Source organism: Natrix helvetica, assembly GCF_964273705.1.
Source record: "Natrix helvetica genome assembly, chromosome: Z".
Taxonomy (NCBI): Eukaryota; Metazoa; Chordata; class Lepidosauria; order Squamata; family Natricidae; genus Natrix; species Natrix helvetica.
In genome coordinates this window covers 21,646,892-21,664,434 of record NC_138554.1, presented here as the reverse complement: position 1 = coordinate 21,664,434, position 17,543 = coordinate 21,646,892, and the positions used below count along the sequence as shown (strand labels likewise).

At 43.0% G+C, this 17,543-nt stretch overlaps 1 protein-coding gene across 1 annotated transcript; it reads right to left on the bottom strand.

The window, feature by feature from the left end:
• Positions 1 to 47: 47 nt before the first annotated feature.
• Positions 48 to 6,985, bottom strand: LOC309382143 (serine/threonine-protein phosphatase 4 catalytic subunit). The gene is made up of 9 exons (XM_081933653.1): positions 6,696 to 6,985; positions 4,286 to 4,397; positions 4,131 to 4,178; positions 3,965 to 4,015; positions 3,747 to 3,848; positions 3,440 to 3,613; positions 2,935 to 3,061; positions 1,804 to 1,993; positions 48 to 1,655 (listed from the first exon to the last, which is right to left on the bottom strand). The coding sequence occupies exons 2-9, from the start codon at positions 4,385 to 4,387 to the stop codon at positions 1,526 to 1,528; spliced, it is 924 nt and encodes a 307-aa protein (XP_081789779.1). The 5' UTR covers positions 4,388 to 4,397; positions 6,696 to 6,985; the 3' UTR covers positions 48 to 1,525.
• Between the last annotated feature and the right edge of the window lie 10,558 nt (positions 6,986 to 17,543).

Genomic DNA, 17,543 nt, shown 5'->3' with positions numbered 1-17,543 from the left:
TTGTTCATAAATGATGTGGCAATACAAATACACAATGTACAAGGTACTCAATTTTTCTTAAAATTTTATTATAATTTTTTATCTAAAAGTTGTAAATAGGAAAAACAAAATTAAAACAAAATAAAATTAGAGCAAGAGACAGATCATGGGAGACGGCAGGAAATTCCCTCTTCTAACTCTAAATAGATACCTGGACTGCACATTCCTTCACAGGAATAAAGGTAAAGAAAGGAAGGAGAAGATGTCAGCCTGGGGGATTACAGGTGTGGCTACCTCATCCCCATAGGGGCAGAAGATGAGAGGGAGAAAAGAGAAAACATGTCCCATTGGTCAAATTCATTAGCATGATGTGGTCCCAATCTCCATAGTTAGGGAGAAGGAGAAGAAGTAAGAGAACCAGATCTGCCAATAAAAGATTTAATAAATTCATTCTCCAAAGCTGAATGGATTCCAGAGGACATTTGGAACCCACAGTGGCCACAAAAAAAATCTTTTTGCAAGATCAGGATTTTTTGGTATAGTATGCTGGGGACAGTCTTGTCTTCCACTGGCCATATAGTTTTACGGAGCAGAATGGGTATCAGGAACAATGGCACACAAAGGAAGGACTTCCTATATTAGTTCAATTTATTCCATATAACTGAAGCAAATTACGGACTGAAGTGCCAAAACCCCTCAACATTGTAGGTCTTCCAGCAACCTAAAACAGCAAAAGTTTGAAGCACTTCCTGTTCTTTGCTTAAATCTTTCAGACTGGCACCAAAACCATGGAGTTCCAAAGTCAGCTGACAAGAGAAAAAAGAAAGCATCTAAATGACGCAGCGGAAGAGGGTGAATTAGTCCAGATAATTAGCTTCCCTAACAAGATCAAATCTTCTTTGATCAATCTGGCTTCTCCTTACTTCTGAATCCAGTCCTTTGTAACATATATGTTCTCTAAGCAATAACTTCCAGTTCTTCTAGAACAGCCTTCTCTAAATTAGTGTCCTCCAGATTTGATTATGCTACAATTCCCACCATCTAATTCTGAATGGCCAAGTTGGCTAGGATAGGAGTCTTAGGCCAATACATTTGGAGGGCACCAGCTTGGACAACACTGCTTCATGAGTAGAAAAGCCCCACCAAGAGTTGCTCAAGAAATCACTCAGTGACTTCTCTACAAACTAGAGATCTTTAAATAACTACAACTCTTCTTTGCTCCTGGGCTGATATTTCTTTTCATGGAAAGAGCTGACAAAGTTCCAGGGTTTTCCACAGACAGAAATCCTAAAAAGTGTTTTTGTGTTTTTTTTCAGGAAGGAAAAAAATATGGCAATCCTAGGGATTGCTCAGGAGTCAGCAATGTTGGGAAAAGATGGCTAATTCAGTCTAAGGGGTCCAGAACTGAGAATTTATTGGGCAAGGGCCAGGGTAAGGGAGAGAAGGAAAGAAGAGAGCTGAACCCCTGCCAAAGGCTGAAAGAGAAGCTGACCATCCAGAATAGGAAAACAGAAGCTGCACAAGGGGGGGAAGGGAGGAGCAGCATTCACAGGAAGTAGTCCGCAACAGGCTTCTTAGATGGGATGCCTCGGGTTTCTTGAGGGGCTGCTTCAAAGATGATAAATTCCTTCTGAAGGTGTTCATCCAGTTCCAAGATGGCTGCAACATTCCCACAGCTGTGGTTGGGAGAGAGAAAAAGGGTCAACTTTGTGCGCTTCAGGCTTCATCAATACCACACACATCCCTGGCAATACACTCGGCATATTTAAATCTCCCCATCCCACAGTTCTTCCAATTCACAAGCATGCCCTCGTGGTTTCTCACCGGTAGCAATAGTTGGGGGCTGACCACACTGTAAGAACTGTCTCATTGAAATGCCATTTGTATCCCTCCATGACCAGCTGATGTGCCCGGCAAATCATGTCGATATCATTTGCTGCGTTGAACTGTGCCACCACGTCGCTGCCAAATAAATAGCCAGCACCTCGAGGACTAACCCCCCAGCCTGTAGTGTCTAGAATAGCAAAAGAGGAGAATGTCTACACAAGGAAACCAAATGGCAGACAAATGCTAGGAAAAGGAAACATCTGGGCTTGCAAGCTAATAGAAGAAAGCCAATCAGCTGACAAAGAGACAAAAACCCTCACAACACCACCCATATATTCTATTATACAATGCTGTTCTTTTTCCCCTTTAAAAATCTTCTAAAACAGTAATTCTGGGAGTGGGAAAGAAATGGAATGTGAAAACATCTATCTTTAGTGGAAGACTTAAAAGAGCTTTACTATTCATTTGATTTGCTGATGACTGAAATCCATGCAAGATTTATTATATATGCCTTCTGCAATGTAGGGGCATGATGGCTCAGCAGTTACAGATGCTGAGCTTGTCAGCTAGAAAGCTGACAGACCGGGTTTGATACCTGAGCGCCACAAGATGGGGTGAGATCCTGTTCATGCCCCACCTCCTGCAAACCTAGCAGTTTGAAAGCATGCAAATGCAAGTAGATAAATAGGTACTACTTTGGTGGAAAGATAACAGGGTTTTATGCACCTCGGCATATAGTCATGCTGGCCACATGACCACGGAAACTCTCTTCAGCAACACTGGCTTCCTTGACCAAGAAATGGTGATGATCACCATGCCCTAGAGTTAGACATAACTTGGGCAGGGGAAACCTTTACCTTTATCGCAATGTGTTGGAATATAATCTACTGCGGTCTCTCTTCAACTTCTTGTAAAGAACAGGTATTTCAGTCTCATCGGGGTATGCAGTAACACCAACTAGCTCTTTTGCTCCTAGTATAATTTTGAGTCAAGAATTACAGGCACAATACTCTTCAACACTACTTTTGGCACTTTCTATCAGATTCCACCAAACCTGTACAGTCATTAGAGTATCTACTATCAAGATAATACTCACACACAAAGAAAAAGAAAGATTCATAGTTGTACCTTCAGGGTCAGACCATAGAAGATCACACATGGGGCCATCATGAGGGACCTCTTGTTTGCGATCTATTGTTCGGATCTGGTCCAACGTCTGGATGGAGGGGGATAAGCCACCATGGACACAAAAAATCTGAACAGAAAAGACAACACTTATACAGTATACATCATGGACCTCCCTCCATTTTTAAACCATCATCACTCTTTTTCTCTGATCACCCTATCCAATAGACATAATCTCTATATGTCCACACTTACCCCTTTACAGTCTCTGATATTCAGTTATGCATTTGATTAAAAACAACCGAGTGCTGGATTTGAATTAAGAGAAGACATTCATTTTGAATCAGCCCCTTGCCACAAGTGATTATCCCATAATTACATGTCTTGGAAAGTAAACTAATGAGTAGTTTCCCCACCCCCCTATTTTTCAGACAGTTAGTCCTTCAAATCAGAATCTGATCTCCTTCAGATCCATAATTCATCATGAATCAAGTACCTGCATACTCACCTTGCCATCAATAATGGCAGAGAGGCTGAGGTAGTCAAAAATCTCAGTGCAGTAGCGCCACACAGTGACAGAGCCATATTTTCTCAAGCACTCATCATAAAACCCATATACCTGGGTGATCTGCCTGCTTTCGTGATTGCCACGGATAAGGGTGATTCTGTCTGGGTATCGGACCTGTAAAAAGAAGTTTAGCTTAGTCTTCAGATTTAAAAAGGTATTAGTCAAACTGGCATCACTGACAGGACTGACACTGACTTTTAAATAAGAAAGAAAAAAATCAATGTTGATTTATCAGTGCTTTCCTTACTTTGAGTGCCAGCAGCAGCAAGAATGTTTCAACACTGTAGAAGCCTCGGTCAACAAAGTCTCCCATGAAAAGATAGTTGGTCTCAGGTACATCGCCACCCACCTGATGCATGAAGACACAGAACACATGAAAAGGTTACCCATAAAATTAGGGAATGCACAGAAAGCAAGCAAAAGGCAGCAGAAGGCAGCATGGAAGTAGTGGGTTTCTGCACTCACCCTGAATAGTTCTTTAAGATCATAAAACTGGCCATGGATATCCCCACAAACCTAGAAAAAATGCATCAAGGATAAAAAAAAATAAAAGTTTGCCTGACTGCTGATGTCATCACACCAGTTTCAGGTATTATGAAGCATCCCCCCCATGTCCCAAACCCTTACTCACTGTTACTGGGGAATCTACTCTCTGGACATTACTTTCTTCCACTAGGATCTCTCTGTTGGAAGGAAAAGAGAGATGTGTCATCTGGAATTGCCTTTCACATCATCAGCTGCATGCTGTCATATAAAATCAGTTACTGCTCAGTAGTCTACAAACACTTGCCTGGCCTTTGCACAGAGGGCTTTGACCTCACTCTCCTTGATGAGTTCACAGCGCCGCAGTTGTTCAATCTGGCGGTCAAGGTCACTGATTTCAGCCATCTCTCCCCCCCTGAAAAAAATAGGAAACATTGACTGTTACATGTGTGCACAAACACATGCGTACAAATATTTACACACAGAATTTCTATGAGCACACAGATTCTTCTTCAAAAGGATTCCAGATCAGAGCAAACTACAACCAAGTAATGTTAAAAATACAAGTAGTCCTCAACTTACAATCACAACTGAGCCCAAAATTTCTGATGCTGAGCGAGACAGTTAAGTTTTGCCCATTTTATAATCTTTCTTGCCATGGTTGTTAAATGAATCATAGAGTTCTTAAATTAGTAACATGGTTATTAAGTGGATCTGGTTTCCCCCTTGACTTTGTCAAAAGGTTGCAAAAGGTGATCACATTACCCGGGGACACTGCAGCCCTCATAAATGTGAGTCAGTTGCCTAGCATCTGAATTTTGATCATGTGACCATGGGGACGCTGCAACAGTTAAGTGTGAAAAACTGTCATGTCACTTTTTTTCAGTTCTGGTGTAACTTCGGATAGTAAATGAAAGGTTGTAAGTCGAGGACTACCTGTATATTCTTAATAAAGGTTGCAACATTGATGAAAGCAAAGGGGAAGCTAAAGAAATTCCCCACCCTCCAAAACAGCTATTAACCTATAGGAATAGTCTCAATTTTGGGTATCTTTTCATCTCACAGTCTCACCATTGGAAACCTAACAAAAAATAGAAACATGAAGGCAGGCTGAATGAAACTGTGTTGAAGCATAGCTAGGCAGATACTTTCACATTACAACCAAACCACCCAAGTAGCCCATATAAACAACTGGTAAAGTGAAAGGACGATGATTTCTTCAAATCTTTCCAAGGGACTACTGAAAATCCTTTTACACTATTGAGAAAGAGATGGAAATACACCACGTAGACCCAAGGTAAGCAGTATCTGGGATACAAATTACTGTACTAAGTGAAAAGCAGCTCATATAGAATATTCAAACAGGTTCCTGAAAACTGCACTGCCTCTTCATTTTGTCCTTTGTGCAATGCTGCTGTATCCAAGTTCCCTTTAATTCACAGCCTTCCCAAACCTGGTGCTCTCTAGACAAAAAAGCAACTGCCATCCATTCCTTACCCTGGCGCGCGTGCGCATAACACACACAAAAATCAGCAATCAACATCCTTAAAGACAGCAGCAAAACTTAAGCAAACCTCCTAATAATTCTTTATTGTCAGTGCACAACCTATGTACAATGAAATTGGTTGAGTCCCTCAGTGCACCTCCCTCAACACAATGCAACTCACAGTAAAGACAAAAAAATGGGGGGTATGTCCCTAACCCAATAAATCATATTAACAAACACCCAGTCCCATTACACCACTGTGAATATGTTACACATTGCATGGGCCCTGCAAGTCCATCGTACTACTTAGTTATTATGTTATTTCGCATTCAGGAGTTTGACAGCCCAAGATAAAAATTGTTCTTCAGACTGTTTTTGGCGCTGGCTATGCTTCTATATCTCCTTCCCAATGGTAGGAGGGTAAAGAAGGGCTGACCAGGGTGTCATTCCTACTTGGTGGAGAAAAAGTCACATGAAGGTGCCTTAGCAAAAGGAGGGCAAGGAAAGAGAATTTCAGGTGTGAGATCCCCAAGGCTTTCTCATCCCCCCTCCATCCCCACCACCACCAGTGAAGGTGGCACATTGATCAATCAATCAAGGCGTCAGAAAGTACCCCAACCTAATTTCCCCACATGGGCCAGGCTGTTGCTTCTTCACCCGAATTTCAACAGAACAAATAAGAGGGGGGGGGGGGAGGGACAGAGGAAGAAGCCTAAAGAACGACCCCTCCCCTCCTTTACCATTACAACCCCCTCGCCCCGCCCCCGCCCAAATATCCATCCCCTCCTCCTCTAACTTCCCCATCGGAGAAGCCACCCGGCCGTCGTGCAATGAAACGGACCTCCCTCCCCCCACCCGAGTCCCGGCCACAAGCAGGGCGAGCCCGCCGCGCTCCTCACCCGAGCCCGCCTTTCGGAAAGACAGCCCGCTGGGACAAGCTCTGCCCTCCCCTCGCACCCGTGGGAGGCACCGATCTCGCCCCTCTCCGGCATGGCAGCCCCGTCGGAGCACCAGCCACGGCGCCTCAGAGGTTCCCCGGCGGCGAGGCATCGCTTTCGCCGGCGCGGAAGGGCCGCGCTTCCTCCCGCCCCCCTCCGCACCGAACTCCCGTCTCTATGGCAACCACCTTCCCCCACCCCGGCGGTCCCGTCACGAGGGGCGAAAGGAGACGGAGAGGAGGGCTCTTCGCGCATGCGCGCTATTTTTTAAAAAAACCCAATCTCGTACCTGGAGGGTCCGGGCAGCGACGGTGGAGACAGTAGCAGCTGCTCTGTGGCTCCCTCCGGCTCCCGGGCCCGAGCCTTAACCCTCCCTCTTTCCGGCTCTCCCCTCACTACTAGAGCACGGGACGTCACTTCCGCTTCCTTCTTAGACGCAAATGGGGGAGGCGGAGCGAACGTGGCTCTTTAAAGCGGGAGGGGGAAGAATCCCGCCCCGATGAGGAAGTGCACGTGTGTGCACATACGTGTAGTTATTTATTTATAGCCGGCGGCTTAATATTGCAAGATACAATGGAAAATATGTCTTCCTTCCAGGAAGGGTTTTAAATGAAGGGGACACAGTGCCGGAAATGAGGAAACGGAAGAAACGAAAGAGCAACGCGAGGAGTTTTTAACTACACTTTTTTTTAATTGTGTGTGTAATACAAAAAAGCTTCCGGGTGCTGCTTTTGTTATGCGCTTCTCGTTCCTCATCCTGTTTTCCCCAACGTCCTCCTATCATTCGCTGAAATACAGATTAACAGAGTTGGAAGGGACCTTGTAGGTCATCTAGTCCAACCCTCTACCCAAGCAGGAGACCCTACACCATTTCTAACAGATGGTGGTCCAGTCTCTTCTTGAAAGCTTCCAGTGGTGAAGCTCCCACAACTTCTGAAGTCAAGCTGTTCCATTGCTTGTTTGCTCTCACTGTCAGAAAATTTCTCCTTATTTTTAGGTTGAATCTCTCCTTGATCAGTTTCCGTCCATTGTTCCTTGTCTGGTCTTCAGTGCTTTGGAAAATATCTGGATCCTCCTCTCTATGGCAGCCCCTCAAATATTGGAGCACTGCTATTATGTCTCCCCTGGTCCTTCTCTTCACTAAAATACTAAAACAGATATTATACCGTTCAGGTTGAAGTGAAGTCTCCCAATTGAGTTTGACTTCTGATTGATAAAGTTCATGTTTCTTGGCATCTATTCCATCGCTTACGTGGTCAAAAATGTTGAATGGTCGCAGGAGGACAATCATTTCTAATCTGCAAAACTCCAGAGAAATACTAGGGGGCAACAAGAAAGAATTTAAAAAAAAACCCAGTCCTTTGCTGCCACCCAGAGGTCACCCCATGTAAAAGTTAGTTTCTGTTACTTTTTTTGCAGGCTGTATATGGGAGCACTGATACTCATTATTGAAGAAAAACACAACTACCATGTTTTCCCCAATTTCTTTTGACCCCCGAAATAAGCACTTTGCCTTATTTTCGGGGAGGTCTTACTATTTTTGAGATGCAGGAGGTGGCGAGCGTGGTCACCTCATGGCTGCTGCTGTGTTGCAATATTTTCTGGAAGGGTTTATTTTCAGGGAAGGACTTATTTTAGCGCATGCGCTCAAAAGCCTAATTGGGCTGCTTATCCAGGGAGGTCTTATTTTCGTGGAAACAGGGTATACATTTTTAACAAGATGGAAGAGATTGACCTAGCCTGGATATGATGATAGGCCACACTAAGTTCTCTGCTGTGCATATATGTCTCACAACTTGTAATAGAAAATGATCAAGAACTTTTTTAGAAAACTAGAGAAAGATACTACAACTACATTTTATTTATTATTAGATTTTTATCCCACATGTATTATTTTTATAAATAAGCCAGTAAACATACCTTATCTTCCTTCCTCCTATTTCCCCACAACAACAACAACACAATGGGGTAAGTTGGGCTGAGAAAATGTGATTGGTCTATCTAGGTGGTTTTTCATTCCTAAAGTGGGACTAGAGCTTCCCGTTTCTTTGTTTCTAGACCAGCACCTTAACAAGTAGACCAAACTGTCTGCATTTATTTAAACTTTATTTAAAGTTTAATTTATTTAGTTAAATTGAAATGGTTTAATAGTTGGAATAGTGCTAAACCCATCTTGCTGGGTCAACCCTGAAGCTGTGGGTCTGGCACTTTCCTATGGGGAGAATTCAGCAGCCCTACCAGTGGTGGGTTTCAATTTATTTTACTATCAGTTCGCTTGTGCATGCATGCATACATGCACAGAAGCATCCAGACAGGTGGGCAGAGCCTCCCACTGCTCCCAGTACCAGTTCATTCAAACCAGGCCGAACCAGCAGAAACCCACCTCTGATCCCTGCCATCCTCTGACTTCTCTGCTCTTTCCCATTCCTTTAGAAATCAGACCAACCATAGTCCTTTATACTCATTTCACCAGAATTTTTAAATTGAGCCGTATTTTTATATTCTGAGGCCATGGTTAGGAAGGATGAAAGCATTGACTGGAAGCTCCTATTAATGCTACTCTATTGGGCAGAGGAAAGGAAGGAGCACTGAGTTGCAGGAACATTCATAGAACGGTTTGAAAATATGTCTCAACAATTTGGGGAAAAGAAGCCAGTGACTTCAAAAGACTTCACCTAATGAGATTTAGCTGAAGAAGAGTAGTTTCCTTACCAGACTGAACTTTACACAAGTGAGATATCAATTCTCAAAATTGGCTCAGAATGACTAAGAATTATGGAAATTGCAGTCCAATACATTATGAAACTGTTAGCATTAAACAACTGACAGACCCATTCATCCGGTGTGCCTTGCCCAAACAGAACTTAAGCTAGAAAGGTAAGATTAAAATCTCTTTAAGTGCACATAAGGAATGGCACCTCACCCAAGAGAGGAGAGGAGCAGCTTAGATTAAAACATCACTTTCTATACAGTTAAAAAGGAACAGGGTGGCTCAGTGGCTAAGACACTGAGCTTGTCGATCAGAAAGGTCAGCAGTTCGAATCCCAACGCCACGTAACAGAGTGAGCTCCCATTATTTGTCCTAGCTTCTGCCAACCTAGCAGTTTGAAAGCATGTAGAAAAATAAGGACAACCTTTGGTGGAAAGGTAACAGTGTTCTGTGCGCCTTCGGTATTTAGTCATGCCTGCCACATGATCACGGAGATGTCTTCGTACAGTGCTGCCTCTTCGGCTTTGAAACGGAGATGAGCACCACCCCCTAGAGCAGCGATGGCAAATCTTTTTTTGCTCGTGTGCCATAAGTGGGGGGAGCGCAGGGGGTTGTGTGCGGGTGTGCCGCACCCATAATGCAATGTGAGACCCCCAGTGCGCATGTGTGCACTACAGACGCGACCCCCCATTTTTACATGCTTTTTTCGCCCTCCCCAGGCTCCAGAGGCTTTATAGGAGCCTGGGGAGGGTAAAAACAGCCTCCCCCGACCCCCCGGATGCCCTCTGGAGCCTGGGGAGGGCGAAAAATGGCTTTAAAAAAGGCTGAACTCAGCTGGCCAGCGTGCACATGTGCGCTGGCCAGCTGACAGGGCAGCTCCTCGTGTGCCCTGACAATTGGCTCCGCGTGCCACCTGTGGCATGCGTGCCATAGGTTCGCCATCACTGCCCTAGAGTCAGGAACAACTAGCACATATGTGCGAGGGGAACCTTTATCTTTACTGTATACAGTTCAAACATGTTGGGTTTAGAGTGAGTTCTTTCATTGGTTAATATCATTTGACACATCCCTAATGTTGATGCATGCTCGGTAACTCCATAACATCCCATAATATCCTTAATAGGATTCTTGCCTTTGGCAAGTTTGAACCAGCTCTTTTCAGACTCTATATTTGTCATGGACAGCTTGCTGTATTACTTCAAAGTAGCATTAATCAAAGAATTTCCTAGTTACTTATAACATTAATGAAAGAAGGCCCTCCTGTCCGGCCTCTGCCATCAATACATATACTCCTCCACCTGCAACAGTTCATTTTGTGACCATTCAAAGTTACAATGGCACTGAAAAAAGTGACATGACCGTTTTTCACACTTAAACCATTGCAGTGTTGGGAGAAATGTCCTTCTGGGTTCGGCTCCAAGTGGGGAAAAAGACACTGGAGACATGGAAGCTGCTTGGAAAGATGGTTTTAATGGTGGACAGGACCACATGGCCTGAGCCCTGAACAGCAAAGGTGATCACATGCTTCAATGTTGGTGGAGAAGAAAAGGGAAGAGAAGGGAAGAGAAAGGAAGGGCTGAAGAAGGGCTTGCAGGGATTTTTATAATCTGTTCTGCCCCACCTATCTGTTTCCTGTTCCTGTGTAAGAAATGTATTCTGATTGGTTGCCAGACTCACATGGACCCATGCAGGGGCAACCCTCTAGGCTGTTTTGAATTCAGGTTTGATTGAGTTCAGATGCCATGTGGTCAGTTGAGTAAAGGCTTATTATCCTGCCTTAATCCCATCACAGCTGAAGAGGAGAACTCTTTATTATGTAAAGTGGACTAGCTTGGCCTTCTTAATGGCCCATTGACAAAAGTGGGGATGGGCAGGAAGCTGTAGGAATTTAGTGTTTAAAATGTGTTTCTCCCTTTTTCACATCCAGGAAAATATAATATTCTGCCTTTTCAATATTTCCTAGGATATTTCATTTTTCTGGGAGAGGGCTAGGTGATAACTTCCTACAATCCCTCCTTTTTTTTTTTCAAAAAAATGTGAGTGGAACGCACATGTTTTTGACAAAAGATAAAATTGGTCAGATCAGGGAAACTTAATTTTTCTGATGGAAAAGCATTGAAAGAGGCAGCAGAAGGATCCCTTCAGTGGCTCCCAGAGAGCTTTTAACCATGAAGGTCTTAGCAACCAGGGCACAATTTCTGGAAAGAAATTTACAATATCCAATTTACCATGCCAATTATTTTCAGGTGTTTGATATCACTTTCTGTGAGCTTCCAGACTACAAGCAAGCAGAAGTCCCAAAAAAAACTTCACAGCCATTGAAGGATTCTTCCTTTTAAAGAAGTACAGGCTGCCCATTTCCAAGGGATGGTTCTTTAACTTGCCCTGGCTCCTATTTTAGTGAGGCCAAATTGAGTTTAGCTAGTGTGCAATACAAGCTATTTAGTATTTTTTTTTAAAGTTACACACAATGAGCCCAGGGACTCCTATCAGAGACCACCAGTGCAACATGTCCTGCTTTACTGGGCAACTGGGTAGCATCACTATTATTATTATTTTTTGAGTCAGTCGGGGTTTGAGTTTTGAAGATCCTGTCTGCTACTCTTCAAGTGGGGGAATTGCCTGAGGGGAACTTCCCTTCCCCCATGGGATTAAAATGGAGATATCACTGTTTAGGCTTTTGTGCAAAGACAAAAATCAACCTAGGAAATGCTTTGTGGAGTTGGGTCAAGGAGATAGTTTCAATCTAGTTCTGAATGGAGCCTCTCTCTCTCCCTCTCTCTTTGTGTGTGTGTGTGTGTGTGTGTGTGTGTGTGTGTGTGTGTGTGTAGCTGCTTCTACAATACAGAAAATACAGACATTTTGGACAAAATTTCCCTCCCACCAGCCAGAAATCTAAGGTGTTCAGAACTTGCTGTGCTAGCCATTCTCAAATACAATTCTTACATGAATACATTAAACTGATTACAATATAAATGAGACAGGAAAGAAGAATTACAATTACAATTTCTGTGAGGGAGGCAAAGAAACAAAACTTTACAATCAGTTTCCACCCTCCCCCATAGTCTTTACAGCTGTCTTCTGGGGATAGAAGAGAGTCTTTTGGTCTTTACTTCTTCATCTCCTTTAGGGTTCTTTCATGTCTGCTAGGGTGGCATGCTTGGTTTGGTGGTAAGGCTGGTAAGAGTGGTCAGTCAGTCTTGGTAGTCTGTCCCAGGCTTGGCTAAGTTTTTTTTCCTCATGTCAGGTTTTATCAGGAGGCAATCACCAGCAGCAAATTGGAGAGTTATGGTTTGAGCTAGCAGTCCTTTGTTTCTGAAGAGTACAATCTTCTAGGGCTGAAAGACATGAGAACAAGGTTCCCTCCCCCACAGTAAAGGCATTGTTGGAGGATTAGAGGTAAGGGAGGGGCGTGGGGGGGTAGATAGCTTGCAGGCAGAGTTTGAAAAAATAAAAGCATCAGTTACTCAGCAGATAAACAGATAAACATTATGGGGATATCACAGATGAGAAATGGGGTCTGGATTCACATGCTCCAGGAAAGAAATGAACAGGTAAAATCATTTAGACACACAATAAATGCAATGCAAGGATGAAACTTTCCTTTCAAAATGAGCTTAAAACATTTCCTGGGTTGTTACTTTAAGGTATAGGCAAGGAAGGAAGGAAAAAAAAATATTTTTACTCTGTTTCTGCTGGCCAGAACAGACACAAACTAAAGACCCCTCTCAGTTTCAGTTAGTTTTCTAGGCCCAACAAACTGAGCGAAGGCAATTTCTGCCAGTTTACTCCTTTCTTTCTTTGAACACTTTAAAATTCTTGTCTTTTGGATTGGAGACATCTTAGTTACAATTACCTTGAGGGTGCACAAAGATTTAGACATACACACAGAGAGACAAAGAGGGAAAAACAAAATCATTCCCACCATGAATTTCAGTTAAATTGGGGAAGGCACAAATCTTAAGAAACAAAAACCACGTGGTTACATAGAAGACAGAGAAAGAGACAGACAAGAGAAAAAAAAAAGAAATCCCACCATTTCCTTTTAAGTACCTTTTCAGCCAAATTAGTTTTTCCTGTATCATCTTTCAGCAAAGCCCATTTTCTACAATCTGCTCTTTTTTTCTTCATTCCGGCCAGGACGGGCATTTGCTTTTCGTCCCAGGCCCCCAACAACTCCCCTAGGGGGGTTTCCATGGCTACCCTCGAGCTACCGCTTCCCATGATCCCGTTTAGATGTGGGTTCACTTCGTCCTAGCCGGGTTTGCCACTTCGTATTTCCCCACTTTACTTTCGCGTCCTTAGAGGACCTTTCGCGCCCTTTTGAAAGGACTTTCTCTGTTTGCCCTTCGGAGGGTCTTATTGGTGCCCTTCGGAGGGACTTTTCTGGGGGTGCCCTTCGGAGGGACTTTTGACGCGTTCCTCACCGCGGGAACCTTCTCTCGATTCGCGCCCTTTCACGCAGGGACTTTCGATTCGCGCCCTTTCACGCAGGGACTTTTCTTACAGTTTCAAGTCTTGGGGAAAGAGACCCGGAGGACCAGCCGCACAGTGACCCAGGAGGGGTGCTGTCGGAGCGGGTATGCGTACCTCCATTTTTCTCACTAACTTTCTTATGGGCTTTAGCTTTTTTCTCTCACAGGACAAAAACAGCAGCAACAACAAAAAATAAAAAATCCATTCACTTTTCCATCCATTTTCACACACACTAGTCACACACAGGCAGGCATACACACATTTCCCATGCTTTAAAATTAAATTTTAGAGAATTAAAATTTAGAGGTACTCACCTTCTTTCCAGGCAGCCTTTGAGCTCAAACTCAAAACCCCTTTAAAGCCTAGATCCAAATGGCTAAGGCCAAGATAAAGTCCACCCACAGACTCAATGAGGTCTGTGCCGGCATGGGAGGCTTACCTGGGCCATATCCATTTGTTAGGCTAGCTTGGAGTCCCATCTGTGGGTCGCCAATTGTTGGAAGAAATGTCCTTCTGGGTTCGGCTCCAAGTGGGGAAAAAAAAGACACTGGAGACATGGAGGCTGCTTGGAAAGATGGTTTAATGGTGGACAGGACCACATGGCCTGAGTCCTGAACAGAAAAGGTGATCACATGCTTCAATGTTGGTGGAGAAGAGAAGAGAAGGGAAGAGAAGAGAAGAGAAGAGAAGAGAAGGGAAGAGAAGGAGAAGAGCAGACAAGAAGAAGGGCTTGCAGGGATTTTTATAATCTGTTCTGCCCCACCTATCTGTTTCCTGTTCCTGTGTAAGAAATGTATTCTGATTGGTTGCCAGACTCACATGGACCCATGCAGGGGCAACCCTCTAGGCTGTTTTGAATTCAGGTTTGATTGAGTTCAGATGCCATGTGGTCAGTTGAGTAAAGGCTTATTATCCTGCCTTAATCCCATCACAGCTGAAGAGGAGAACTCTTTATTATGTAAAGTGGACTAGCTTGGCCTTCTTAATGGCCCATTGACAAAAGTGGGGATGGGCAGGAAGCTGTAGGAATTTAGTGTTTAAAATGTGTTTCTCCCTTTTTCACATCCAGGAAAATATAATATTCTGCCTTTTCAATATTTCCTAGGATATTTCATTTTTCTGGGAGAGGGCTAGGTGATAACTTCCTACAGCAGCATCCCCATGGTCATATTATCTGAATTTAGACACTTGGGAACTGAGTCATATTTATGACACTCAGTGTCCTGGGGTCATGTTATCCCCTTTTGCGACCTTCTGACAACCAAAGTCAATGGGGAAGCCATATTCACTTCACAACCTTGTTACTAATTTAACAACTTCAGTGATTCGCTTAACAGATATGGCAAGAAAAGTTGTAAGATGTTGCAAACCTCAACAAATGTTTCACTTAACAAGATGAATTTTGGGCTCAGTTGTGGTTGTAAGTTGAGTGCTGCTTGTATTGCAAAAGAAATTGCAGATGAAAAATCCAATATTCGCTAAGAGGAGTGAGCTCTCAAAACAATTGGCAATATGAGCATTGCTGCATTTAGTATGCTGGATTTGTAATAATTTCTATTTCACGTTTTTATTTTTATGGGCGTGGGTGGGCCTTATAGAGGAGAAAAATGCAAAACAGAAATTTGCATATAAAATACAGAAAAACAAGAAACAGTAGGTCAGCAGTAGTACATTTGATTACTGAATTAAGTGTTCCCTTTTTATTTTTGAACACACAGTACACAGACATTTACAGTGCACAGCTATTTTTTTTCTGACTGAATTCACAGAAATTTGCTAGCACCTCTTTTTGGTGATTTCCAAGCTGAATAGAAAATAGCATCCTATTCTGCTGTAACTAAAAATCATTTTTCCATGCTTTGGGAAGTTAAAAAAAACCACAACCGTTGCAGCATTCCAATGGTCACATGATCAAAATTCAGACAATGAGTCCAAATTCTGAGTGGGGAGCTTCAACTGTAGATTTCCAAGTGAGTAAGAACAGTTTTATGAATGCCTCTGTTCTGTTTCAGTTCTGTTGGCCATGTGGCCAGAAAGATTGCAATTTGATAAGACCAGTATGATATACACTTTTGGCTACTTCATTAAAAATTAATGGATTTCTCCCCCATTGGGCTAGCTAGTTTGACATTACTTATGAGTTTAAAAACAAACCAACCCTGAAGAGTAAGGCAGCAATTCTCCAAGATTAATTCCTTAAAAAACACATGACAGTAACAGCTCATCGTTATCAATCATTTCCCCATAGCTAATTGTTTCTCAACTGCCAGAGAAAACAAATGCTTTGATGTAGCTGAAGGTAGACCAAATCCTCTCTGGTGTAATTAACACATCCCTATATCCAATCTGCCAATCTAAAAGGTGATAAGAGGTTTTTGAATTTCATCTGTAGTCTCAGAAAGGTGAGAAATTGATTCTCCCTGTAGACCTAATCCAGTCCCAGCTGCAAACAGGAACAGTAAAGTCATCTTAATTCCCCATTCTAGCCATTAATAATAAATATTAATACTTTCTCATGTTTAATTATATTTAGCATATGGCAAATACATGGACTTATAGTAGTTCAAATGGTAATGTCCAGTCCACCCAGCCATTCAAGGACAGGGTGGTCTATGTTGAAAAAATCAGATATTGGGGCTCTGTGTAAGCTCTTGATGGACATTCGGACATGATGTAATGGATATTTTGTAGAGGAGCACCACAATCACACTGAGGGGTAGAGACAAGGTCCCACTTAAACCACGAGTCCAGGAAGACATCATGTTGGGTACAGATCCTGTTCAGAGTCGACCAATACTGGTGAGGAAGGTCAAAACCTGGCACCTTTGGTGTAGGGTCATCTAGGTAACTCCCTGTATTTGGCTTTCCACTGACATTGATGTCAAAGTTGTTACACAGCTGCTGAGTGAGTGCCAGAGAAGATTTCCTGGATTTAAGCCTTTTTCATGTGTTACCATTGTAACATTGTGCTTAAATAACTTGCATATCTTGACACATGCCTATCAAACTGATCACTGTTCTATGCCTGACCTTCCACTAATGTAACTCTCCAGTTTACACCCCCCACTCCCTGTGTAAAGTCTGGGTTGTAGTGTTGACTATTAAGCATTTACTTTAGTATGCCAAATTGCTTGCCCTCTGTTGCCCATATACATTACAGATTTAACTAACAACCTTCAAATGTGTGCTTTAAGACCCATGAAGCAGGCCATTGTAAAATGGCCAGGGTGAAATGTAAAAATGTTACATGCCCCATTTTCTATTTTCTCTGCTGGTTTCCCCAGAAAGTCAGTGGGGAAGCTGACAGGGAAGGTTGCAAGCAGAGGATGTTGGATTTGATGTCCATTTCTCCTAGTGCACTGCGGGATTTCCCTTCCCCTCTATGCATGGAAAGGAAATAAACTCCTTGTGCTGGAAGAACCGACCTCAAATCTAAAGAAAATGACTTCAAATCAGATAAAAATGCTAGCTAGCAAATGCCATCATTCTAACTAGTGCGGCAGGGAGAGGCCCAGGTTTCCTGGGGTGGTACCAGGCCCATGTTATCTCCCTGGCATTCCACTTAATGTCTGCAACTGGGAGGATTGTGGGAAATCCTAAATGAAGGACTAACTATTGAAAACATATGAACAATAGATTGTGCTTCAGGTTTTCCTACTTACATTTCTGCTTTGAAACTGTGCTTCAATTAACTAGCACAATCCAGAATAACTAGAATGGAAAGTCTGCCTAAGTATAACAGGAAGTTATAGTCAGATTACTAGTTCAATCCTGAAATTGTTGCCTGTTCAGAAATGCTAACTGCCCAGTGTTTGCCTATTTCAATCCTGTGCTCAGCTAGTTTAGTTTAAAAGAAACTGGGAGTAGATATCTTTTAGGAGACTGCAATTCGGTTCTAGACACAGTTTGATGTAGTGGTTAATGCATCTAGCTGGAAAACTAGGAGACCTT

Bases quoted from the DNA above. Each gene is read 5' to 3' on its own strand.
- LOC309382143 (XM_081933653.1), bottom strand. From the start codon at position 4,387: ATGGCTGAAATCAGTGACCTTGACCGCCAGATTGAACAACTGCGGCGC. The intron at 3,062-3,439 runs GTGAGTATGCAG...TTTTCTGTTCAG, and splicing joins CTGCCATTATTGATGGCAAG to ATTTTTTGTGTCCATGGTGG. The intron at 1,994-2,934 runs GTACAACTATGA...TTGCTATTCTAG, and splicing joins TCTATGGTCTGACCCTGAAG to ACACTACAGGCTGGGGGGTT.